The sequence below is a fragment of the Oncorhynchus gorbuscha genome, linkage group LG11 (assembly GCF_021184085.1).
Source record: "Oncorhynchus gorbuscha isolate QuinsamMale2020 ecotype Even-year linkage group LG11, OgorEven_v1.0, whole genome shotgun sequence".
NCBI classification, from domain to species: Eukaryota; Metazoa; Chordata; class Actinopteri; order Salmoniformes; family Salmonidae; genus Oncorhynchus; species Oncorhynchus gorbuscha.
The window spans coordinates 79,601,630-79,618,322 of NC_060183.1; the positions used below are offsets into that span (position 1 = coordinate 79,601,630).

At 47.5% G+C, this 16,693-nt stretch overlaps 1 protein-coding gene across 2 annotated transcripts in view; it reads right to left on the reverse strand.

Moving 5' to 3' along the window:
* mapkap1 (MAPK associated protein 1) overlaps positions 1–16,693 on the reverse strand; it is a 116,018-nt gene that overhangs the window by 64,829 nt on the left and 34,496 nt on the right. For both annotated transcript variants that reach the window (XM_046290610.1, XM_046290609.1), the window contains one exon: positions 14,990–15,166. In XM_046290610.1, coding sequence (XP_046146566.1) covers positions 14,990–15,166 — 177 coding nt within the window. The remainder of the gene's footprint in view (positions 1–14,989; positions 15,167–16,693) is intronic.

Genomic DNA, 16,693 nt, shown 5'->3' on the forward strand with positions numbered 1-16,693 from the left:
TGCAGCGATTGTTATCAATCCAATAGCATAAACAGTGAGACAGACCTACCCAGCAGCTCTAAATTTGTTTACATAAGACAACACTTTGCTCATTGTTTTACTACAGAAATACTGCACCAAACACCTTTTTAGATGTAAAATTGATCAACTAAAACATCCTCAGCAAAAACATCAATAAATTACAGATAATTATCTTATTTTAGATTAATTCTGGGGATTTTAAGAAGCGAAATCGGCTTATGGGGTACAAACATTAACCAAATGCTGACTCAGTCAGGAAACACACTTCCAAGACTGAAATCTCTTATTTGTAATGAGCAACAGAAAAACAGACATGGCAATCAGCGTGTTCTGTGGCTCTTTAAAGGGTCCAGCTAGTCTAGCCATCAGACGGAGCGCTTAAAGAGGCCCTATGGGGGAATCAGTGGATAAAGAGCAGGCTTTTTGGGCCCAGGCCCAATGGTAATATACAGGAGTGCATGTCTGTAAAGCAGAACCAGGGGGGCTCTGTGATTTAAGTTATAACACACACACACACATTTACCAACACACACACTTTTAACACTTGTATACACAAACAAGGCCCCAGAAAGACACACACACAGCCTGAGTCTCTGGCCATCAACGAGTGCCAACTTCTCCCTGGCAGAGGCAGCCTCTCCAAACCCGATTAGCAATTAAAATGAATAGGAGCTCCTTAAAAAGCTCTCTCCGATAAATTAACACAACAAACTGATTAGAGTACAGTCCCTGGGCACAACACAGGACAAAAAACTGAAACTTTAACTGGGCACGCCGGAGGAGATGGCAGCCGTTTTACGGGCTCTTAACCACTTGTGCTAATGTGTGTGGGTTTTTTCGCGTTATTTGTCAATTATTTTGTGCAATAATGTTTCTGCCATCATCTCTTATGACATAAAATAGCTTCTGGATATCAGGACAGCGATCACTCGCCCCGTACTGGACAAAGAGCTTCTGGATATCAGGACAGCGATTACTCACCTCGGATTAGACAAAGAGTTTCTGGATATCAGGACAGCGATTACTCACCTCGGATTAGACAAAGAGCTTCTGGATATCAGGACAGCGATTACTCACCTCTGATTAGACAAAGAGCTTCTGGATATCAGGACAGCGATTACTCACCTCGGATTAGACAAAGAGCTTCTGGATATCAGGACAGCGATTACTCGCCCCGGATTAGACAAAGAGCTTCTGGATATCAGGACAGCGATTACTCGCCCCGTACTGGTCAAAGAGCTTCTGGATATCAGGACAGCGATTACTCGCCCCGTACTGGACAAAGAGCTTCTGGATATCAGGACAGCGATTACTCGCCCCGTACTGGACAAAGAGCTTCTGGATATCAGGACAGCGATTACTCGCCCCGTACTGGACAAAGAACTTCTGGATATCAGGACAGAGATTACTCGCCCCGTACTATACAAAGAGCTTCTGGATATCAGGACAGAGATTACTCGCCCCGTACTATACAAAGAGCTTCTGGATATCAGGACAGCGATTACTCGCCCTGTACTGGACAAAGAGCTTCTGGATATCAGGACAGCGATTACTCGCCCCGTACTGGACAAAGAGCTTCTGGATATCAGGACAGCGATTACTCGCTCCGTACTGGACAAAGAGCTTCTGGATATCAGGACAGCGATTACTCGCCCCGTACTGGACAAAGAGCTTCTGGATATCAGGACAGCGATTACTCGCCCCGTACTGGACAAAGAGCTTCTGGATATCAGGACAGCGATTACTCGCCCCGTACTGGACAAAGAGCTTCTGGATATCAGGACAGCGATTACTCGCCCCGTACTGGACAAAGAGCTTCTGGATATCAGGACAGAGATTACTCGCCCCGTACTGGACAAAGAGCTTCTGGATATCAGGACAGCGATTACTCGCCCCGTACTGGACAAAGAGCTTCTGGATATCAGGACAGCGATTACTCGCCCCGTACTGGACAAAGAGCTTCTGGATATCAGGACAGAGATTACTCGCCCTGTACTGGACAAAGAGCTTCTGGATATCAGGACAGGGATTACTCGCCCCGTACTGGACAAAGAGCTTCTGGATATCAGGACAGCGATTACTCGCCCCGTACTGGACAAAGACCTTCTGGATATCAGGACAGCGATTACTCGCCCCGTACTGGACAAAGAGCTTCTGGATATCAGGACAGCGATTACTTGCCAAAGTACTGGACAAAGAGCTTCTGGATATCAGGACAGCGATTACTCGCCCCGTACTGGACAAAGAGCTTCTGGATATCAGGACAGCGATTACTCGCCCCGTACTGGACAAAGAGCTTCTGGATATCAGGACAGCGATTACTCGCCCCGTACTGGACAAAGAGCTTCTGGATATCAGGACAGCGATTACTCGCCCCGTACTGGACAAAGAGCTTCTGGATATCAGGACAGCGATTACTCGCCCCGTACTGGACAAAGATTTTTTTCTTTAACGAGTCGGACACCCGTCAAGGCCCTCATCCTCGTCATTCGCAGGATAAAGAGATGGAGATATCAGGGAAGTAGTTTGGGGTGCCTTGTAAGGATCCGACAGAGAGTTGGTAATCTGACTCTACCATCAGTCCTATTAGCCAACGTACAATCATTGGATAACAAAATAGATTAACTACAATCACGAATATCCTACCATTGGGACATTAAAAACGAATATCTTATGTTTCTCCAAGTCTTGGCTGAACGACAACATGGATAACATACAGCTGGCGGGGTTTACGCTGCATCAGCAAGATAGAACAGCTGGCTCCGGTAAGACAAGGGGTGGCGGTCTGGGTCTATTTGTAAACAACAGCTGGTGCACAAAATCTAATATTAAGGAAGTCTTGAGGTTTTGCTCGCCTGAGGTAGATTATTTAATGATAAGCTGTAGACCACACTATTTACCAAGAGAGTTTTCATCAATATTTTTCAAAGCTGTCTATTTACCACCACAAATCGATGCTGGCACTAAGACGGCGCTCCTAGTGGCCGGGGATTTTAATGCAGGGAAACTTAAATGTATTTTACCTCATTTCTACCAGCATGTTAAATGTGCAACCAGAAGAAGAAAAAAAACTCTAGATAACCTTTACTCCACACACAGACGCGTACAAAGCTCTCCCTCGCCCTCCATTTGGCAAATCTGACCGTAGTTCTATCCTCCTGATTCCTGCTTACAAGTCAAAATACAAGCAGGAATCACCAGCGACTAGGTCTTTAAAAAAAGTGGTCAGATGAAGATGCTAAGCTACAGGACTGCTTTGCTATCACAGACTGGAATATGTTCCGGGATTCTTCCGATGGCATTGAGGAGTACACTATATCAGTCACTGGCTTCATCAATAAGCTCATCGATGACGTCGTCCCAGTGTCTGCACGTACAGACCCCAAACCAGAAGCCATGGATTACAACATCCGCACTGAGCTAAAGGGAGCGGGACTCAAACCCGGACACTTATAAGAAATCCCACTATGCCCTCAGACGAACTGTCAAACAGGCAAAGTGTCAATACAGGACTAAGATTGAATCGTACGACACCGGCTCCGACGCTCGCATGCAAACGATTACAGACAACAAGGAAGCACAACAACTGCGAGCAGCCCAGTGTCACAAGCCTACCAGACGAGCTAAACTACTTACTACTCGAGGTAAGCAACACTGAAGCATGCATGAGAGCATCAGCTGTTCCGGACGACTGTGTGATCACGCTCTCCGTAGCCGATGTAAGACCTTAAGACAGGTTAACATTTGTATTTATTATGGATCCCCATGCCAAAGCAGCAGCTACTCTTTCTGGGGTCCAGCGAAATTAGGGCAGTTTATACAATGTTTTTCAAAATTACAGTACATTCACAGCACACTGTGTGCCCTCAGGCCCCAACTCCACCACTACCACATATCTACAGTACTAAATCCATGTGTATGTAGTATAGTGTGTATGTTATCGTGTGTGTGTGTGAGTATGTGTATGGGCCTGTTTGTGTTGCTTCACAGTCCCCACTGTTCCATAAGGTGTTTTTTAATCTGTTTTTTTTATGCGTCAGTTACTTGATGTGGAATAGAGTTCCATGTTGTCATGGCTCTATGTAGTACTGTGGAATAGAGTTCCAAGTAGTCATGGCTCTATGTAGTACTGTGGAATAGAGTTCCAAGTAGTCATGGCTCTATATAGCACTGTGTGCCTCCCATAGTCTGTTCTGGACTTGGGGACTGTGAAGAGACCTCTTGTGGCATATGCATGGGTGTCTGAGCTGTGTGCCAGTAGTTTAGACAGACAGCTCGGTGCATTCAACATGTCAATACCTCTCATAAATAAAAGTAGTGATGAAGAGCCAATTGCAATTTTCCTAAGTAATTTTTTGTGGCACCTGACCAAACAACTGAACAGTAGTCAAGGTGTGACAAAACTAGGGCCTGTAGGACCTGCCTTGTTGATAGTGTTGTTAAGAAGGTAGAAACTAGGGCCTGTATGACCTGCCTTGTTGATACTGTTGTTAAAAAGGCAGAGCGGTGCTTTATTATAGACAGACTTCTCCCCATCTTAGCTACTAATGTATCAATATGTTTTGACCATGACAGTTTACAATCCAGGGTTACTCCAAGCATAGTCATCTCAACTTGCTCAATTTCCACATTATTTATTACAAGATTTAGTTGAGGTTTAGGGTTTAGTGAACGTTTTATCCCAAATACAATGCTTTGAGATTTAGAAATATTTAGGACCAACTTATTCCTTGCCACCCATTCTGAAACTAACTGCAGCTCTTTGTTAAGTGTTGCAGTCATTTCAGTCGCTGTAGTAGCTGACGTGTGTAGTGTTGAGTCATCTGCATACATAGACACCCTGGCTTTACTCAAAGTCAGTGGCATGTCGTTAGTAAAAATTGAAAAAAGGGGCCCAAATGGCTACCCTGGAGAATTCCTGATTCTAACTGGATTATATTTGAGAGGCTTCCATTAAAAAACACCCTCTGTGTTCTGTTAGACAAGTAACTCTTTATCCACATTTTAGCTGGGGGTGTAAAGCCGTAACACATATGTTTTAGCAGGGGGTGTAAAGCCGTAACAAATACGTTTTAGCAGGGGGTGTAAAGCCGTAACACATATGTTTTAGCAGGGGGTGTAAAGCCGTAACACATATGTTTTAGCAGGGGGTGTAAAGCCGTAACACATATGTTTTAGCAGGGGGTGTAAAGCCGTAACACATACGTTTTTACAACAGCAGACTATGATCGATTATGTCAAAAGCTGCACTGAAGTCTAAACAAGACAGCCCCCACAATCATTTCATCATCAATTTCTCTCAGCCAATCATCAGTCATTTGTGCAAGTGCTGTCCTTGCGTGATGGGCTTGTCACAAGAAGGATTACCAGGACGTGAACTCCGAGCACGCGGTGACAAACTGGCAAGTGTCTTCACTGACATTTTCAACCTGTCCCTGACTGAGTCTGTAATACCAACAAAGTCCCTGTGCCCAACAACACTAAGGTAACCTGCCTAAATAACTACAGACCCGTAGCACTAACGTCTGTAGCCAAGAAGTGCTTCGAAAGACTGGTCATGGCTCACATCAACACCATTATCCCAGAAAGCCTAGACCCACTCCAATTTGCATAGCGCCTCAACAGATCCACAGATTATGCAATCTCTATTGCACTCCACCCTGCCCTTTCCCACCTGGATGAAAGGAACACCAACGTGAGAATGCTATTCATTGAGAACAGCTCAGCGTTCAACACCACAGTGCATTCAAAGCTCATCACAAAGGTAAGGACACTGGGACTAAACCCCTCCCTCTGCAACTGGATCCTAGACTTCCTGACGGGTTGCCCCCAGGTGGTAAGGTTACGTAACAACATCACCAACAAACTATGATGGTCCAAACACACCAAGACAGTAGTGAAGAGGGCACGACAAAGCCTATTCCCCATCAAAAGTTTGCACCAAGCCCTCATATCCTCAAAACGTTCTACGGCTGCACCATCGAGAGCATCCTGACTGGTTGCATCACTGCCTGGTATGGCAACTACGTAGCTTAACTTTCTGAACATTCGAGACGTGTAGTCCACTTGTCATTCCAATCTCCTTTGCATTAGCGTAGCCTCTTCTGTAGCCTGTCAACTATGTGTCTGTTTATCCCTGTTCTCTCCTCTCTGCACAGACCATACAAACGCTCCACACCGCGTGGCCGCGGCCACCCTACTCTGGTGGTCCCAGCGCGCACGACCCACGTGGAGTTCCAGGTCTCCGGTAGCCTCTGGAACTGCCAATCTGCGGTCAACAAGGCAGAGTTCATCTCAGCCTATGCCTCCCTCCAGTCCCTCGACTTCTTGGCACTGACGGAAACATGGATCACCACAGACAACACTGCTACTCCTAGTGCTCTCTCTTCGTCCGCCCACGTGTTCTCGCACACCCCGAGAGCTTCTGGTCAGCGGGGTGGTGGCACCAGGATCCTCATCTCTCCCAAGTGGTCATTCTCTCTTTCTCCCCTTACCCATCTGTCTATCGCCTCCTTTGAATTCCATGCTGTCACAGTTACCAGCCCTTTCAAGCTTAACATCCTTATCATTTATCGCCCTCCAGGTTCCCTCGGAGAGTTCATCAATGAGCTTGATGCCTTGATAAGCTCCTTTCCTGAGGACGGCTCACCTCTCACAGTTCTGGGCGACTTTAACCTCCCCACGTCTACCTTTGACTCTTTCCTCTCTGCCTCCTTCTTTCCACTCCTCTCCTCTTTTGACCTCACCCTCTCACCTTCCCCCCTACTCACAAGGCAGGCAATACGCTCCACCTCATCTTTACTAGATGCTGTTCTTCCACTAACCTCATTGCAACTCCCCTCCAAGTCTCCGACCACTACCTTGTATCCTTTTCCCTCTCGCTCTCATCCAACACCTCCCACACTGCCCCTACTCGGATGGTATCGCGCCGTCCCAACCTTCGCTCTCTCTCCCCCGCTACTCTCTCCTCTTCCATCCTATCATCTCTTCCCTCTGCTCAAACCTTCTCCAACCTATCTCCTGATTCTGCCTCCTCAACCCTCCTCTCCTCCCTCTCTGCATCCTTTGACTCTCTATGTCCCCTATCCTCCAGGCCGGCTCGGTCCTCCCCTCCCGCTCCGTGGCTCGATGACTCATTGCGAGCTCACAGAACAGGGCTCCGGGCAGCCGAGCGGAAATGGAGGAAAACTCGCCTCCCTGCGGACCTGGCATCCTTTCACACCCTCCTCTCTACATTTTCCTCCTCTGTCTCTGCTGCTAAAGCCACTTTCTACCACGCTAAATTCCAAGCATCTGCCTCTAACCCTAGGAAGCTCTTTGCCACCTTCTCCTCCCTCCTGAATCCTCCTCCCCCCCCCCTCCTCCCTCTCTGCAGATGACTTCGTCAACCATTTTGAAAAGAAGGTCGACGACATCCGATCCTCGTTTGCTAAGTCAAACGACACCGCTGGTTCTGCTCACACTGCCCTACCCTGTGCTCTGACCTCTTTCTCCCCTCTCTCTCCAGATGAAATCTCGCGTCTTGTGACGGCCGGCCGCCCAACAACCTGCCCGCTTGACCCTATCCCCTCCTCTCTTCTCCAGACCATTTCCGGAGACCTTCTCCCTTACCTCACCTCGCTCATCAACTCATCCCTGACCGCTGGCTACGTCCCTTCCGTCTTCAAGAGAGCGAGAGTTGCACCCCTTCTGAAAAAACCTACACTCGATCCCTCCGATGTCAACAATTACAGACCAGTATCCCTTCTTTCTTTTCTCTCCAAAACTCTTGAACGTGCCGTCCTTGGCCAGCTCTCCCGCTATCTCTCTCTGAATGACCTTCTTGATCCAAATCAGTCAGGTTTCAAGACTAGTCATTCAACTGAGACTGCTCTCCTCTGTATCACGGAGGCGCTCCGCACTGCTAAAGCTAACTCTCTCTCCTCTGCTCTCATCCTTCTAGATCTATCGGCTGCCTTCGATACTGTGAACCATCAGATCCTCCTCTCCACCCTCTCCGAGTTGGGCATCTCCGGCGCGGCCCACGCTTGGATTGCGTCCTACCTGACAGGCCGTTCCTACCAGGTGGCGTGGCGAGAATCTGTCTCCTCACCACGCGCTCTCACCACTGGTGTCCCCCAGGGCTCTGTTCTTGGCCCTCTCCTATTCTCGTTATACACCAAGTCACTTGGCTCTGTCATAACCTCACATGGTCTCTCCTATCATTGCTATGCAGACGACACACAATTAATCTTCTCCTTTCCCCCTTCTGATGACCAGGTGGCGAATCGCATCTCTGCATGTCTGGCAGACATATCAGTGTGGATGACGGATCACCACCTCAAGCTGAACCTCGGCAAGACGGAGCTGCTCTTCCTCCCGGGGAAGGACTGCCCGTTCCATGATCTCGCCATCACGGTTGACAACTCCATTGTGTCCTCCTCCCAGAGCGCCAAGAACCTTGGCGTGATCCTGGACAACACCCTGTCGTTCTCAACCAACATCAAGGCGGTGGCCCGTTCCTGTAGGTTCATGCTCTACAACATCCGCAGAGTACGACCCTGCCTCACACAGGAAGCGGCGCAGGTCCTAATCCAGGCACTTGTCATCTCCCGTCTGGATTACTGCAACTCGCTGTTGGCTGGGCTCCCTGCCTGTGCCATTAAACTCCTTCAACTCATCCAGAACGCCGCAGCCCGTCTGGTGTTCAACCTTCCCAAGTTCTCTCACGTCACCCCGCTCCTCCGTTCTCTCCACTGGCTTCCAGTTGAAGCTCGCATCCGCTACAAGACCATGGTGCTTGCCTACGGAGCTGTGAGGGGAACGGCACCTCAGTACCTCCAGGCTCTGATCAGGCCCTACACCCAAACAAGGGCACTGCGTTCATCCACCTCTGGCCTGCTCGCCTCCCTACCACTGAGGAAGTACAGCTCCCGCTCAGCCCAGTCAAAACTGTTCGCTGCTCTGGCCCCCCAATGGTGGAACAAACTCCCTCACGACGCCAGGACAGCGGAGTCAATCACCACCTTCCGGAGACACCTGAAACCCCACCTCTTTAAGGAATACCTAGGATAGGATAAGTATTCCCTCTCCCCCCCCTTTAATATTTAGATGCACTATTGTAAAGTGACTGTTCCACTGGATGTCATAAGGTGAATGCACCAATTTGTAAGTCGCTCTGGATAAGAGCGTCTGCCAAATGACTTAAATGTAAATGTAAATGCAACTGCTCGGCTTCCGACCGCAAGGTACTAGAGAGGGTAGTGCGTACACCCAGTACATCACTGGGGCCAAGCTTCCTGCTAATCAGGACCTCTATACCTATAAGGCATTACATGGGTTTGCTCCTACCAATCTCTCCGATTTGGTCCTGCCGTACATACCGACAAGTACGCTACGGTCACAAGACGTTGGCCTCCTTACTGTTCCTTGAATTTCTAAGCAAACTGCTGGAGGCAGGGTTTTCTCCTATGGAGCGACATTTTTATGGAATAGTCTGCCAATCAATGTGAGAGACGCAGACTTGGTCTCGACCTTTAAGTCTTTATTGAAGAATCATCTCTACAGTAGGTCCTAAGATTGAGTGTGTGTTGAGGGGGGGTAAACTGTTCCAACTGGGGGGTAACCTGATCCAACTGGGGGTAAACTGTTCCAACTGGGGGGTAAACTGTTCCAACTGGGGGGTAAACTGTTCCAACTGGGGGGTAACCTGATCCAACTGGGGGTAAACTGTTCCAACTGGGGGGTAAACTGTTCCAACTGGGGGGTAAACTGTTCCAACTGGGGGTAAACTGTTCTAACTGAGGGTAAACTGTTCTAACTGGGGTAAACTGTTCTAACTGGGGTAAACTGTTCTAACTGGGGGTAAACTGTTCTGAGAGTAAACTGTTCTAACTGGGGGTAAACTGTTCTAGTGGTTAACTGGAATCCCCACCCCACTCCCAACTGGGGGTAAACTGTTCTAACTGAGGGTAAACTGTTCTAACTGAGGGTAAACTGTAAACTTCCAACTGAGGGTAAACTGCTCCAACTGGGGTAAACTGCTCCAACTGGGGGTAAACTGCTCCAACTGGGGGTAAACTGCTCCAACTGGGGGTAAACTGCTCCAACTGGGGGTAAACTGCTCCAACTGGGGGTAAACTGCTCCAACTGGGGGTAAACTGCTGGGGGTAAACCTGCTCCCAACCTGTTGGGGGTAACCTGTTCCAACTGGGGGGTAAACTGTTCCAACCGGGGGGTAAACTGCTGTTCCAGCGTAGCCTGGGGGTAACCTGTTCCAAGAGCGTTGGGGGTAATCCCTGGGGGTAACCCCACTCCCAACTGGGGGTAAGCTGTTCCAACTGGGGGTAAGCTGTTCCAACTGGGGGTAACCTGTTCCAACTGGGGGTAACCTGTTCCAACTGGGGGTAACCTGTTCCAACTGGGGGTAACCTGTTCCAACTGGGGGTAACCTGTTCCAACTGGGGGGTAACCTGTTCCAACTGGGGGTAACCTGGGGGGTAACCTGTTCCAACTGGGGGTAACCTGTTCCAACTGGGGGTAACCTGTTCCAACTGGGGGTAACCTGTTCCAACTGGGGGTAACCTGTTCCAACTGGGGGTAACCTGTTCCAACTGGGGGTAACCTGTTCCAACTGGGGGTAACCTGTTCCAACTGGGGGTAACCTGTTCCAACTGGGGGTAACCTGTTCCAACTGGGGGTAACCTGTTCCAACTGGGGGTAAACTGTTCCAACTGGGGGTAACCTGTTCCAACTGGGGGTAATCTGTTCCAACTGGGGAGTAACCTGTTCCAACTGGGGGTAAACTGTTCCAACTGGGGGTAAACTGTTCCAACTGGGGGTAAACTGTTCCAACTGGGGGTAAACTGTTCCAACTGGGGGGGTAAACTGTTCCAACTGGGGGGGGGGGTAAACTGTTACAACTGGGGGGTAAACTGTTACAACTGGGGGGGAAACTGTTCCAACTGGGAGGGTAAACTGTTCCAACCGGGGGGTAAACTGCTCCAGCGTAGCCTAGTGGTTAGAGCGTTGGAATCCCCACCCCACTCCCAACTGGGGGTAAACTGTTCTAAGGTAAACTGTTCTAACTGGGGGTAAACTGTTCTAACTGGGGGTAAACTGTTCTAACTGGGGGTAAACTGTTCTAACTGGGGTAAACTGTTCTAACTGGGGGTAAACTGTTCTAACTGGGGTAAACTGTTCTGAGAGTAAACTGTTCTAACTGGGGGTAAACTGTTCTAACTGGGGTAAACTGTTCTAACTGAGGGTAAACTGTTCTAACTGAGGGTAAACTGCTCCAACTGGGGGTAAACTGTTCCAACTGTAAACTGGAGGGTAAACTGTTCCAACTGGGGGTAAACTGTTCCCAGCGTAGCCTAGTGGTTAGAGCGTTGGAATCCCCACCCCACTCCCAACTGGGGGTAAACTGTCCTCTTTAATCGTCCATGAAATTAACAGTATGGTAAGGGCTGACCCAAATTCTCCACGAACCAAAGCAAATCACTCCTTCCTCAGCCTTTAATAAATACCTGAAATTGATTCCAAAGAACCAAGAGAGACGTTTTCCATGTACTTGACAGAGGAAAAGATGACCACATGTCGGGCTGAGGTTGTGTCACTTCAGCTGGCTTAATACTCACACAGAGATTAACATCTCCTAGACCCACTCTCACAGAGATTAACATCTCCTAGACCCACTCTCACAGGGAGATTAACATCTCCTAGACCCACTCTCACAGGGAGATTAACATCTCCTAGACCCACTCTCACAGGGAGATTAACATCTCCTAGACCCACTCTCACAGGGAGATTAACATCTATCGCAGAGAGATTAACACCCACTCTCACAGAGAGATTAACATCTCCTAGACCCACTCTCACAGAGAGATTAACATCTCCTTGACCCACTCTCGCAGAGAGATTAACATCTCCTAGACCCACTCTCACAGAGAGATTAACATCTCCTAGACCCACTCTCACAGAGAGATTAACATCTCCTAGACCCACTCTCACAGAGAGATTAACATCTCCTAGACCCACTCTCACAGAGAGATTAACATCTCCTAGACCCACTCTCACAGAGAGATTAACATCTCCTAGACCCACTCTCACAGAGAGATTAACATCTCCTAGACCCACTCTCACAGAGAGATTAACATCTCCTAGACCCACTCTCACAGAGAGATTAACATCTCCTAGACCCACTCTCACAGAGAGATTAACATCTCCTAGACCCACTCTCACAGAGAGATTAACATCTCCTAGACCCACTCTCACAGAGAGATTAACATCTCCTAGACCCACTCTCACAGGGAGATTAACATCTCCTAGACCCACTCTCACAGGGAGATTAACATCTCCTAGACCCACTCTCACAGGGAGATTAACATCTCCTAGACCCACTCTCACAGGAGATTAACATCTCCTAGACCCACTCTCACAGAGAGATTAACATCTCCTAGACCCACTCTCACAGAGAGATTAACATCTCCAGAGAGATTAACATCTCCTAGACCCACTCTCACAGAGATTAACATCTCCTAGACCCACTCTCACAGAGATTAACATCTCCTAGACCCACTCTCACAGAGAGATTAACATCTCCTAGACCCACTCTCCCAGAGAGATTAACATCACCTAGACCCACTCTCACAGATGAACATCTCCAAGACCCACTCTCACAGAGAGATTAACATCTCCTAGACCCACTCTCACAGAGAGATTAACATCTCCTAGAACCACTCTCGCGGAGAGATTAACATCTCCTAGACCCACTCTCACAGAGATTAACATCTCCTAGCCCCACTCTCACAGAGATTAACATATTTTATTACACAGAGATTAAAACACAACAACGCATCTACACATTATGTCAGAGCATATCGCCTGACAATTTAGAAACAAAATCTACCTTGATAACTAAAGCCTGATATAACCATGTCATACTTAATGACTAGCCAATTCATTTATCCAATTCAATAAACAAAGTGTTCCTCGGGAGGAGGGAGAGAAACGGGAGACTGGTTCCCAAACAGGGTAAAAAGGGGGACTGGTTTCCAGACAGGGTCCTGTGCCAAAAAGGAAATCGAGTCAGAGCTGAAAAATTTAGAGCGTAATACAACGTACAACACGAGTTTACAGCTTGACATCTGGACTTGAATCATTGCGATCGCTGTGATGAATATTCGGGGAAATAAAGGGTGGTGGGAGAGGAGGAGGAGGAGGAGACTTGGTGATGGGGAGGTGGTTGTTTCCTTTCCTGGATTTGCGACTGACGAAATACACATTTCTCATTGGGTAGGAGGAGGGTTCTTTTTTTTAAAACTTTTTTTTTGATTGGCTTTCACTTTTTCATTTTGGCAAGGCTTTCAGGATTCTTAGGCCTTTACACTTTTCCTCTGCTGAAAAACAGAGCAGAAGAGGAGAAAAAAAAAGAAAGGTATGTGAAAGTGAAAAGCTTTTGAAATTGAAAACGGCCTATAATTATAAACTGGAGGAAATGCATAATCAGAATCTGATTGCTCGTTTTAATCAGACTGTCATTACGGACTGCTTATCGGACGGACGAAGCCCTGTATTTGGACGCTGCTTACAAATTGCTTGACAAATAGTCTTATGAGAAAAAATACATATTGGATAAATAATATGTCCATCCGGGGTAACAGCATTTCATCGTCACCATGTATGTGGCTCTTGGTTATGGGGCATAATAACTGTGTGCGTGTGAGTGTGCGTGTCCAAATGTTTTTGTGTGCACAATCAATCAGTGAAGGTTTGACAGGTGGAATCTACAGATCAACTGTATTACAAAGCCTGGCTAAAATCTCATATTGTTCTGTCTTTCGTGTTTAACAGCTAATATGGAGGCCACATGTTCCCTTATAACGTTCCCTTGGTCAGCAGTTTGCTATGCTCCAAGAAAAGCACCATGTGAATTGCATGCTGTTTGAGTGGAAATAGACCCTAAAAAGGATTGCCTTGTACTGTTTTCCTTCTTCCCCCTTAACAATCTTAACTCAGTCTCAAGATTTTAAAAAAAGTAGGTGTTGAAATCTATGGATGTCAAATCTAGGGATGTCAAATCTATGGATGTCAAATCTAGGGATGTCAAATCTATGGATGTCAAATCTATGGATGTCAAATCTAGGGATGTCAAATCTAGGGATGTCAAATCTAGGGATGTCAAATCTATGGATGTCAAATCTAGGGATGTCAAATCTATGGATGTCAAATCTAGGGATGTCAAAACTAGGGATGTCAAATCTATGGATGTCAAATCTATGGATGTCAAAACTAGGGATGTCAAATCTAGGGATGTCAAAACTAGGGATGTCAAATCTAGGGATGTCAAATCTATGGATGTCAAATCTAGGGATGTCAAATCTAGGGATGTCAAAATGGATCTAGGGATGTCAAATCTAGGGATGTCAAATCTAGGGATGTCAAAACTAGGGATGTCAAATCTATGGATGTCAAATCTATGGATGTCAAATCTAGGGATGTCAAATCTAGGGATGTCAAATCTAGGGATGTCAAATCTAGGGATGTCAAATCTATGGATGTCAAAACTAGGGATGTCAAATCTAGGGATGTCAAATCTAGGGATGTCAAATCTAGGGATGTCAAAACTAGGGATGTCAAATCTAGGGATGTCAAATCTATGGATGTCAAATCTAGGCATGTCAAATCTAGGCATGTCAAATCTAGGGATGGAAACAGTTGAATATTTTTTTAAATATTTTTTAAATTGACATTCACGTCATCAGCAGTCGGGGAGTAGTTGTTGTTAACTGCCTTGCTCAAGGGCAGGACGGCACATATTCTACTTTGTCGGCTTGGGGATTCGAACCTGCGATCTTTCAGTTACTGGCCCAACTCTCTTAACCACAAGGCTACACGCCCTGAATCCAGAACCCTAGCGTTGCTAGCGCTATGCTCTCCCAACTGAGCCAAAGGAAGGACTATGTTATGGTTTCTTTATAGGACTTACATTCGTACAAAGAGGGACTGCTTGGCGGCCAGGCCGGGGGACGAGTACTTCTCGACCAGGGCCAGAGTGCTGAAACCAAACTTGTGGATGGGCTCATTGGAGTCCAAAGGGGGGAAGTCTGTGTCCACCTCCCCGTCATCCTCTGCTATGTGAAGGCAGTATGCATTCACGTTCTCACTGGAGGAGAGAGAGAGATAAAAAACAGGGGGGAGAGAGAGGAAGGATACGAGAGAGAGGCAGAGACAAAACAGGGGGAGAGAGAGAGGAAGGATAGGAGAGAGAGGCAGAGACAAAACAGGGGGAGAGAGAGAGGAAGGATAGGAGAGAGAGGCAGAGACAAAACAGGGGAGAGACAGAGAGGAAGGATAGGAGAGAGAGAGAAAAAAACAGGGGGAGAGAGAGGAAGGATAGGAGAGAGAGGCAGAGACAAAAAACAGAGAGGAAGGATAGGGGGAGAGAAAAAAAACAGGGGGAGAGAGAGGAAGGATAGGAGAGAGAGGCAAGAAAAAACAGGGAGAGACAGAGAGGAAGGATAGGAGAGAGAGGCAAGAAAAAACAGGGGAGAGACAGAGAGGAAGGATAGGAGAGAGAGGCAAGAAAAAACAGGGGGGAGAGAGAGAGAGAGAGGAAGGATAGAGAGAGGCAGAGAAAAAACAGGGGGGGGAGAGAGAGAAAAGGATAGGAGAGGAGGCAAGAGGGGAGAGACAGAGAGGAAGGATAGGAGAGAGAGGCAAGAAAAAACAGGGGGAGAGAGAGAGAGGAAGGGGAGAGAGGCAGAGAAAAAACAGGGGGGAGAGAGGAAGGATAGGAGAGAGAGGCAGAGACAAAACAGGGGAGAGACAGAGAGGAAGGATAGGAGAGAGAGAGAAAAAAAACAGGGGGGAGAGAGAGGAAGGATAGGAGAGAGAGGCAAGAAAAAACAGGGGAGAGACAGAGAGGAAGGATAGGAGAGAGAGGCAAGAAAAAACAGGGGAGAGACAGAGAGGAAGGATAGGAGAGAGAGGCAAGAAAAAACAGGGGAGAGAGAGAGAGAGAGGAAGGATAGGAGAGAGAGGCAGAGAAAAAACAGGGGGGAGAGAGAGAGAGAGGAAGGATAGGGAGAGAGGCAGAGACAAAACAGGGGAGAGACAGAGAGGAAGGATAGGAGAGAGAGAAAAAAACAGGGGGAGAGAGAGGAAGGATAGGAGAGAGAGGCAGAGAAAAAACAGAGGAAGGATAGGAGAGAGAGGCAGAGAAAAAACAGGGGGAGAGAGAGAGAGGATAGGAGAGAGAGGCAAGAAAAAACAGGGGAGGGGGGGAGAGGCAGAGGGAGGATAGGAAAGAAAGAGAAACAGAGAAATATAGAGACAGAAAAGAGAACAAAAAGCAGGATATGAGAGGGAGGTAGGAGGGAGGGACAGAAACAGGGAGGATGAGAGGGAGGGAGGAGGGACAGAAACAGGGAGGATGAGAGAAAAAGGGAGTGACAATATTTAATATTTGTTACATCAGTGAATAAAGAATAGATCTGCTAGCAAAGTGACCGTGAAGCCAAACTCTGTTAAAGTGAAATGGAGTTCAGTGCATGCATTTGTGTATGTACTTTTGTGTGTGTGTGTGCACACACTTTAGAACAGTCCACGCAATCCTGTCAGCAACACGTTTGTCCATAACCTCTCTCTCAGTGCTAGAGGTGTCCCTCGAGACCCTGGTTCGAACCCAGGC